This window comes from Atta colombica, unplaced genomic scaffold, assembly GCF_001594045.1.
Source record: "Atta colombica isolate Treedump-2 unplaced genomic scaffold, Acol1.0 scaffold77, whole genome shotgun sequence".
NCBI classification, from domain to species: Eukaryota; Metazoa; Arthropoda; class Insecta; order Hymenoptera; family Formicidae; genus Atta; species Atta colombica.
The window spans coordinates 801,066-812,198 of NW_017259569.1; the positions used below are offsets into that span (position 1 = coordinate 801,066).

The 11,133-nt window shown below is 27.2% G+C and overlaps 1 protein-coding gene across 3 annotated transcripts in view; it reads right to left on the reverse strand.

Annotated features, from left to right (window-relative positions):
- Positions 1-4,109: 4,109 nt before the first annotated feature.
- The window catches only part of LOC108692566 (superoxide dismutase [Cu-Zn], chloroplastic-like), a 26,554-nt gene continuing 19,530 nt past the window's right edge, over positions 4,110-11,133 (reverse strand). For 2 of the 3 annotated variants that reach the window (XM_018200876.1, XM_018200875.1), the window contains exons 2-5: positions 7,993-8,078; positions 7,173-7,382; positions 6,467-6,717; positions 4,110-4,451 (exon numbers count right to left, since the gene is read on the reverse strand). In XM_018200876.1, coding sequence (XP_018056365.1) covers positions 4,349-4,451; positions 6,467-6,717; positions 7,173-7,382; positions 7,993-8,061 — 633 coding nt within the window. In that variant the 5' untranslated portion in view covers positions 8,062-8,078 and the 3' untranslated portion in view covers positions 4,110-4,348. Of the gene's footprint in view, positions 4,452-5,306; positions 5,801-6,466; positions 6,718-7,172; positions 7,383-7,992; positions 8,079-11,133 lie in introns of those variants that run through there. The other variant, XM_018200877.1, reaches the window with a different exon arrangement.

Below are 11,133 nucleotides of genomic sequence, written 5' to 3' on the forward strand. Positions count from 1 at the left end.
GATCCTAGATTATACTAGAAGGAAATGCACTATATATTCTATAACAAAATATAGTTTTATACATAAAAAGACCTAGTCACTGGCTTCGTCAGTTTAACTTTGGATGGCATCGCTAAGGCCAGGGCAAAGACTTTTCTCAGACTTTTTAAGCGAAATCCCCTACTTTCTTTTTCTTTTCTTATAGCACTTGTTGAGAGCTTTTTCAAAGCACTATAACTTTATTCATTTTGAGTCAGTCGTTCCAGAGTTATTGAATATTTTATGGTAAGAAGTTGGCGACTATAGGTGAATCAAAAACTTCACTTTTTTGCTTTAAATCTTATATGTTTTAGCAAGTCATAAGCTACAATATATGAAGAAAATTGATTTCATTGGGAATCGATTTCATATACGATTGGTGCAAAATTCTTTGAGTCAAATTTAATACATTTTTTAATTAAATTTTTTAACTTTATTATTTTAAAAGAAATAAATTATTTTTATTTAAATTTAATTCCATTGTTTTAATTAAGGGAATCCTAAAGCTATCTGTATTACCGATTAAGATCCGATTGCACCAATGTTACTTTGATTTTAAGTGAGGCTTAAAATTTTTTTTCTGTCTCTGTCTTTTTTTGGCTTTTGGCAAAACGAGACAGATAGAGTTTTAAGTCTTGTTTAAAATCAAATTCATATTGCAACTGGGCCTTAACCATACAATGTTTGTATAATAATTACTTTTTGCCTGTTTTATAGATTTGAAAATCCTTTTTTAGAATTAAAATATACACATTAATATATGTTTGTGAGATAGAGAATTTATGCCAAGAACATCAACAAATTTCAAAATTAAAATTCTTTTCAGTGCAATATGACGCTCTAGATATGTCACATCATAACAACTTCATATAAAAGCAGTGCAATCTATATTTATGAAATAGTAGTCTTCAAACCAATAGTTTGCACAAAGAAACAATGTGGAGTTCCAATGTAGAATTCAATTTAAATGTCTAATTAAAACGTCTAATTAAAATATTATTGTTATATAAAAATTTATATGTATGTGTGCATGAGATATTGTAGTAGTAATACATAGTGATGTGTATAATGACACGTAAATCATTTGTATGTGTAAGTTACACTGTGACTAGTCGTCTTTAAAATCCCCTTAATCAAATAAAAAAAAGTGATAAAATAAAAACGATTAAAAGTAACTGAAATTGGGTATAATTTGACATTATGGATTTAACAATGTATTTTTCTCATACAAGTGACAATAATGCATGTTATTTCATCAATTTACGGAATGGCAGAATGTTGTTCCATATAAATATTTCAATTACCTAACCAAATGCATTACTTAGAATTGCATTGCGCGTGAAGCGTTCTCCACGGATGCAATCCGCTATAATTTTATCAGAAATTAGACAACCGCGCGTGAACATCACGTTAAACGAAAGTTCTTCACAGTTCAATAATACCACGTTATTTACATATACCTAGTAGAAGGTGCAAAGTAGGTCACAGGCGATTTATTTACGAGCATACCGACTTTTTATTTTCACGATTCGATCCATCTGATAGGAATCTACATTAAGATGACCAACTCCTTAAAGACAAAGAAAAACCTTTTTAAAAAATTTAATATTAATTGTCATAATTAAACTTTAATAAATATTTTTTATATAATTGCTAACAAAACATAAACAATATAATATTATTATATTTGTAATAACACTTAAAATATAACACGAGATCACAACAAAAATTACGTAAGTTATGAGAGCATATTTTAATTTTAAAAATTATATACTTCTACTAAATATTTTAAGTATTTTATGAATATAAAATATCTGGTTTTTTAAAAATAAAAAAAAATCAGAAAATTTTTCATATATTAATTGAAAATTATAATAAATATAATTATATTTATTATTTTCATTTATTATTTCATATTTATTATTTTTACAAAAGTAAAGTCCGACCGAAACCACATTTTGATCTCCGACCGAAATCGAAAATGAATATTCAATTGTCATTTAATTTATGATGGAAACGAAACTAAAACTTAGATAAGTCTTATTAAAAGAGAGAAAGAGAGGAAGCGAGAGAGAGAAAGAGAGAAGCTAACGGAGTCACTTTTTTTTCAGCTGGAGTCGAAATCGACATTTTTGGATTAATTTTACAGAGACCGTATGATTTTCAGAAATCATGATAAATTTATATATTCTTTAAAAAACAAGATTTTATTAAAATATCTAACTATAATAATATGATAATATTTCATCTTCAACTTTTAAAGAAATCAAAGTTATTATTAAGATCACATCAAAGTTTGTATACTCAAATAATATTAAGTTTAATCAACGAGTAAATAATTAAAAACGAACAGTTTTTTGAACCCTCACCGGCGTATTGCAAATTTGTATAGTTTCGTTTATCCATCGAAATTTTCTTTTAATTTCGGCCGAAATCGAAATCAAATCGAAACCTTGATTTTTTTATCTGAAACTGATCGAAACCGAAACCGAAATTTCGGTCGGACTTAAAAAAGCAACAATTTATAATCGTGTTCTTAATTTGAGGCAAAATTTGAGATGCATTGTAATAAATGAAATGCAGAGTTAAAATTTAGGACTATTCATCTTAATTTGGGATGGATAGTCACTAAGTTCTACTATAGTACATTTCTTCAGTACCTATTAACTTTACTTCATGATATTGTGACCTGTTCTTATGAGTCAGAAATCCATCAGGGGAAGAAAAGAGAACTATCAACTTTTAGAAAAATTTATTCCTCACATACAGTTAGGATTCGCGTAAATCCGCAGTTTCGTGCCGTACTGTGGAAACGTACTTACCTATATAAGTTAATGAGAACATGGTAAATATAGATATTACGCTCATTCCTCAGGTAGCTGCACGTAATGGTACATGCCTGGTGATAATACGTTATAATTTAAAGTTCAACGCTGCATGAAAACCTCTTTTTCCAACTTTTCTGCTCATCGTATATTCCATGTAAAAAAATATTTTTGATATTTATGTGTTATTTATTATACAGTTAATAGAATTATTAATAGAGTGTGTTAATATTACTAATAACATCTTAATGACTTAAACGAACAAATAAAAATTCTTAAAATTGAAATAAATACAAAATTAGAATAGAACTAATATAGAGTATAAGAGTCTAACGCAACAAGTGCGTAATTATTCTTAATAAAATAATTAATTCATAAGAAAGTTGAACAGTCTAATTTAAAATGTTTAAATTTGAACACATATATCTGTGTTTATACTAAACTCGTACTCCAATTTTTATTTAAAAAGATTTCTTAATCTTTACTTAAAATTTTATTAATAAATAATTTTACAATTAGATAATAAATTTACAATTAGTTGAGATTGATCATAGTAAAAAACAAGATGATGATTTTTACAATTAATCAAGAATTTTATTTTAATTTTAAATACAGCTTTATTACACAAACATTTACAATAAAGAAACATCAGTCGAAAAAGTTGTACATAGAATAAAGTGAATTTATCGATTAACATATATATATATATTTTTTTTTTAAATCGAGGAACATAGCTGTTAATGAATTACAATTATATGTATAAATCTAGATGCTGCAAAAATGTATGTTACAAATATAAAGAAATTGTAGCCTCATATTATATTAAGGATACAAATAATGAAACTGACTATCCTATAACAAATAACACTTATAAGTTGATTCTTATTATATACGTTTTTAATTAATTAATTAATTAAGTAGATGCAAAATAGCAAATTGTTATACGTAGTATTGTAATTCACAGTACATTTATAATTATAGTACATATATTATATTAGATGTGTTTCGAGCAAATCATTTTACGTTCAGACTTATGGTGAATTAAATATTTCTAATTGTAGGTATTATTGCTAAATATTAATATTGCACAATATTAAATCGTATGTATATATATATAAATACGAAATTTTTCATTGTTAATTTATTAGTTAAATTAAACTAAAAAATTTAATTGAAAAACTTTATTTTTCGATATATCAATCTGATATATTGTAAATATATCAGATTGATATTCATCAATACATGAAAAATCGAACTACTGGTCGGTTTATTGCAATGAGATTTATAGTAATCGGCCAGTAAGTCACATTTACGTCAAAATAATTAACGATCGCTGATATAACGCTATTCTATGACGTTCTGTAGCGGTAGTTAAAATTTTGTTACTGCTGATATTGTTACGAATAATCGATGGTCGCAGCATTCGCTATTTGTGAGCTCAAGATGCAAATGTAATTTACTTATCTTCGAACAAGACACGGAATTACTTGAAGCTCCCATGGGAGTTAGAACTTGAGGTGTTGATGTATTGCGATGAGAAAGAATATCACAAGGATCGATACGCTTGGCGTAGTAAATGAGCCAGAATTCCACTTGCCGTATGATGACCTAGAAACAACAACATTGAAGAAATCGATAATTGTATTCTCAATTGAATTGCGCAACATTATGCGAAATGCACGACGTTTGAACATTATTGCGAAATTTTGCGCCGCAAACGCGCCTGCATGTGTCTGCCACGTATCTAATTACGTGCAAATGCAATAATACACGGTGAGACCTGAGATTTGTATCTACATTTAAATGAAATACGTACTACACTTCAACACATCGCATAAATCTGAATTGCAAATTCTATATGAATCGATTGTGTACGGTAGTCACAAGCAGAATAAATATTGCAAACATTCTTGGAAGTATTAATATTTATTGGTATTACTCAAACAACAAATATAATGGCAATGGACACAAAAAATAAACATAAAATATGTTAAAAATGTTGGTAACTGAGACTCTGCTAAATAATAACGTAATGCTTAAAAATTAAGTTTATTAAAAAATTATTTTTTAAATTTTATATTTTGTTTCTAATAATTATATATTGTTATTGTAAATCTTTTACTGTATTCTGAGAGAGAGAGAGAGAGAGAGAGAAAATATATTAGTAATTTTTGCGATTAATATAAGTTGCAACATTTATGATATTTATTATATGATTGTTCAGATATTACTTTTGAATAATCGCTATGGAAAACGGCGATGTTAACTTTCCAGACTTTATTACAATTTTGCAGAGGAAGCTCATAAATTATTAAAATATTATCACGGCACTTTATTAACATGGAAACATAGTCCGAGAAAAATGCAAATTAATCGGCTTTCTCTCTTAACTATACAAAAGTATATAATGCGCGTATTATTTAGATCTAAACGTGTATGATTGCGAAATAATTTATAGAGGCATTTTCATATTGCGCTTACAGCATAGTATATATTTTTAATATATATTTTTAAAAACATATTATTGATATTTTTCTTATCAAAGCACAAAAAAGCGATCGGGTAGAACAAGAGGGGATATATTGAGGAAATAACACAGAGGAACAAAACATTTGTTAATGTATCATCAACAATTTACGTACAAAACATAGACACGCTACGAATCAACAAACAGAAAAAAAGTTACAACACATTTACATAGCGTACGTGTCGTTCCTATTATAATTCTACATCCATTTCAATTTATTACAAATGACAAAATTCTTTTACAAATCATATAAAATGTATACAACAAGTCATTTCATAAAGAAAGTATCACATAGAAAGTAACGTTTAAACAATATTGAGTCAATTCTAAACAGAGCAAATTCCTAATCAAATCTACGAGTAGTATTGATCCTTTTTTGTTTCTCTTCCGTCGACTGTTGACATTTTTCTTCGAAGTACCTCAGATTTTTCTGTAATGTGCAGAACACAGTAAGGTGCAACTGTTTAACTTTATTTTTCTCGTAAAAAGATATTAGGATTATTCCGTATAATCATGTATAAATAATATTAATATCATCATTATAATAATATAATAGAGATATTACTTATACATAAAATATTATAAAATATATATATACTACAAATATCATTATCGCCTGTACCTACAGATTGAGATTGAGATTATATTGGAATTTAACCAATCAGAAGAAAGAAAATCAATATTAAATAAATAATATTTTGCTTTGGTAGATAAAATGCCAATCCAATTATTAATTTCAATTTCAATTTCTAGTCTATTAGAAAAGTTGCACTAAATGCGTATATTTTTTATCTGTTATTGTTATCTGTAGTAATATTTTTGTTTAACATTTACTTATATACATATAACAAAGTTGGAACATATAAGAATTTAGTGACAAATAAGCAATAAGCAAATAAAATTAAAACATCTTAATGTTTTTATCGGAAATTTGAAAATTATTGCATCATGAATAACAGATGCTACATGAGAATTAAGGGTTGTAAGTTTTATATTATGTGAAGAAAATACGTCAATATAAAAAATCGTATGGAAATTTAATAACACAAAATGCAAATAAATATAACAGAAATATATTTGTAAAGCCGTAACCTACTCGATGCCAACGACACCGCAGGCCCAGCGATCGCCAGAATTTCCGGTTGTCAAAGAAAGAGAATGATTGCCCTTGCCAAGATCGTCTTCATCAGAATGTACAACTATGGACCGTCCCACGATGCTATTCGATCCTCTCAGCGAAATGATATTGTCAGTAATATTTATTATCGCTTCTCCCTCAGTATTGGCCACGATATTTCCTAGATCGCCGACATGTCTGACAGTGTCTTCCGGGGCGCCGTGAGTGTTCTAACAAGTTAATAGCACGAAGTAGTTGAAAAAGTAGTATTAATGAAAAACTATCATAAAGCAAAGAAGTTAAAAAGCAGAGAACTTCATCATAAATAAGAAAATAAGAACAAGAGATAGAATTTTTATTAAAAATAAAAATTTTTTAAAAGTTATACATTATAATAAAAAGAGAAAAAAGAAGTCTTGACATTAAGTATAAAACATCTCCATAAATTGATATAAACATTCTACATCTAACGAAAAATAAATTAAAAATAATTTTATTGAAAAATAATATTTATTTTCATAATTTAATATTTTGTTAGTCTTTCTTTCCTTACTGTATTTTCTAAGAAAATTCAAAAATTTTAAATTGAAAGTGTTTTATACTTGTGATAATTAATTAATTCCGAATTAATTATTATGGATCGCACAGGAAAATTATATAAAGATAGGCTGCTATAGGAGCTCACGTTCTCAGGGTTAAAGTGCGCTCCCGCGGATTTACAACCCTCACTCAAATCTCCCTTTTCATGCACATGAAAACCGTGTGATCCTTCTGTGAGTCCGAAGATCTTGCCAGTAATTGTAACGGGTCCGTCCAGGGGAGTTTGAACAATCTTCAAGTTACCCGTGACATTTCTTGAGGAAAATGATACCAGATGGACGACCGCCACCAATTCCTAATCGAATCGATTTAATACGATCAATATACTTACTAACAGCTTGTAGTGCTTTCGAAAAATAGCAAAGAGTTTTACTCAATGAAAACAAAATTTCTTTTTTTTAAAGGGGATTTTTTAATTAGATATCATCTTTTAAAATCTTTTAATTTTTTAATTCAATTAAGATCTCTTTCCCTTAGATCCTTGATTTTTATATAATAATTTTACTTTTTTTATTTTTAATTAAAAATTAAGCGAAAATATTACTGAAATAAGAACAAAAAAGTAAAATGATATTTTCTCCAATAAAATTAATAATTATAACTTTCGAGATATTCTCAAAATGTTCTTCTTTAAGCTTTACATTAATACAGAGATAATTCAAAGATAAAATTTTTTACTTTAAGAGCACACTTATATATTCTCCGATTTGTTCGTTGCACTATAATCACCATGCATGAATGTCACATAATGATTGCTATCTAATTTGGAACTATATCACATTACCAATTATAATCAACGCTTATCACGATAATAATTCGCATACATTATAATGCATTGGAAACTTGATTTATTTATTATTACGGAAATGGATTAATATATGCAATATTTGAATTATTATACATACCTCTTCCGCATGTATAGCTGTAACAGCAATTATAGCTGCCACTAGTAACGCAACCATTCGATTCATCATGCGAATTGAGCTTTGAACTGTAATTAATAAAAGAAGAACAAAAAACTGACGATATAGGTATATAGCATATACGTGTAATATTTTCTTGCTGCGTACACCCATTTTTTTCTGAAATTGCTATTTTTGGAAGAGCAATACTAGATGCAATTACTAGATGCAATAATAATTTATAAGTTCTTAGCATGGAAATAGAAAAATATTTCCTTATTTCTTAGCATAAAGTAGCATAAGATATATAAAGAAATATACATTTTAAAAAGTACAAATATTTCATGTAACTTTTTTACGAGGTGCATATTTTCTTATAACAAAATTTTAATAAAAAATGCAATATTTTCGTTATAGCAAACATATGATTCTAAGTTTGTAAAAGAAAAAAGTAGATATTTAAATACACAGTATCAAAAATAATTGATTATGAATTATTCATTAAAGAAATATTAAAGAAATATTAATAATTTTCGATCAAGGTCTATTTGCGTGCCTCACGTACACAAGTATAATTTAATCAATCTAAAAGCCGCGCTAATCCGATGAACCGATTAATATTAACAATAGCCTTGCACGTAAAGGACTAATCGATAATCCGCGCTACGCAGTCCTTGAAGTACAATCATCGCTTGATTTAAGAAAGCGGACCTTTTATATAATTTCTACGAAAGATGATGTGCGTGAATGAGTGCGTTGACTATAAGGTGAAGGTGAAGCCACTTTATATTATTGATTGTGAAATACATTGCGAACAGTCAATCACATCAAACTAGCGAGTGATTTATTTTCTCCTGTTACACGTAAGACATATGTACAATCTATTTTTTAATATTAGTTTAGTTATTAGATGATATCTTCGTGATATGCACAAACTACGTTCTATGGCATACATTAGTTTTTTGCCCGCGATTAATTAACAAGATTATATAATTTTATTTCCGAACAGCAGCTACGAATCGCATGTCGAGCTAAATGTAGAATTATTATAAATACCTAAAATTTTTATACAGATATTAATAACTTTGTATAGTTTTATATAAAATGTATTCAGAATTTAACGTAATGTATCATTAAATATTCAGAATAATCATAAGCAGTTTTCGCAAAATGCAAAAGTCACAAAATTAATGTAAAGCTGTATAAGGTGACATTATTGCCTCAGCTGATGCAAAGTTATCAGATAATCTAGGTTCTTATCTATTATATATACTTAATTTTAACGTAACTTTTTGCTACTACATCATTATCTCATAACAGAGAACATTCATATTATTGTTCTCTATCATTGTCCTTATTCATTTCACTAATGATCTTATATTGCTTTCATGAAATATTTATGTACAGAAAGTATCCTGCAACTATTACATTACCTCTTTAAGAACACATCTTGTGATAATTTTAAGTCAAAAATACAAAAATGTTGAGGCTATAATATTTTTTAAATTAATAGCGACTAAAATTCTCCAATCACAAAACCAAAAATTGTTTCAGGAACACGTTCTTAAAAAGAAATGCGATAACTAGATCCTGTATACATTTTAAAAATACTAAATTTTAATTCTTTTCAATATTTTTTAGTAAATATTTATTAAGATTAATATATATTAATATTTATTTGATACAAGAATCACTAATTTAATTTAACTATCCATCTTTTTTATTGAGCAAATATTTATTCACAGTAAACAAATTTACTAAGTATTAATATATATTTCTTTAATTAGTACTGTAACTAAATCTTTACTTATGATACTATTTAAAGAAATTATATATTAAGATTTATTAGTAAATTTTTTCAGTTATATATTTATTTTATGTATCAATAAGGAAAGTTATAATAAGAAAAAAAATGTATATTATAATATTACAATAATTTTTCCTTACACATTGTAAGAAAAATATAACTTTCCTTGTTAGGACATAAAATTTCTGACGTTTCAAGTTGTTATCAGTTTGCACGTTTCTTCTCACGCAGTCTTTATGAAATACGAGTGCAAGTTTATTCGAGATTTTCTTGTCAATTTCGATATGATTGGCGTCAGCAAGAACACTTTTCTCCTCGTTATTATTTCACTCACATTTTATAAAATACAAGCATTCCAGGTATTTTACTAATTTTATCATATTCACTTTTCTCATTACTTTATTTTCACCTTTCTTTGCTTCGATAAGTATACATTTATTGAAAAGGTTCTCGTTGAAAAGTTCTCATCAATATTATTAACATAATACGCTGATACTTCGATTCTCGAGAGTATTTTATAAAATAGATTTTCTATCAATTTCGAGATATATTATTTTCTTAAATGTTATCATTTTGAAATCATCACGACAATTATTGTGAGAAATTTATTATTTATAGCTTTATAATTATACTATAATTATATACATTGTGTTTTTTTTTATCTCTTTTATCGTACGACATTGAAAATGATATTCAATAAGGATTGAAATATTTTATATTGTTATAACATTATTTCCATTATTTAGTATAACTTTTTTGTAATTTAATATTTGCTACTTAATTATATCTATTAAAATTTAATTTGATTCAGCTCAAACCTTTAATTCTATTGTTTGAATTTTAATTCAAATTAATCCTAATTTAAATAGATATTTATTAGTTTTTGTTTCTGTATTATTTTAAACTTTATTTATCTTTTTTATTAACATTTATATTTTATTACTAGAAAAACGATCATTTCAATTCGCGTTCTCTTTGTGTGCGTGTAAACGTTGCACTGGATGAAAAATTCACGGTCCAAAGAGCTCAACGTTCAGTCCAGTGTAAGTGCGAGTTAATTTAACAGTACGTGTGGTCGCGAAACCGTTTTCCGTGACCGGATATCCTTAGAAATGGATAAAAGCACCGTGAACTCGGGAAATGCGGCAGCAAAGAGTTTCCGAGAAAATATCGATTCATGACGAAAGATATTCGTCTACAACACTTGCGCGACTTCATCGATCAGCGTTATTCATGCGTTTAATGTAAGCATCGCGCGAATTGACGCGTTTTACGGACACCAAGGTACATATATCAGGTCTGGTATATGTATATTATGTGTATATATATATATATAT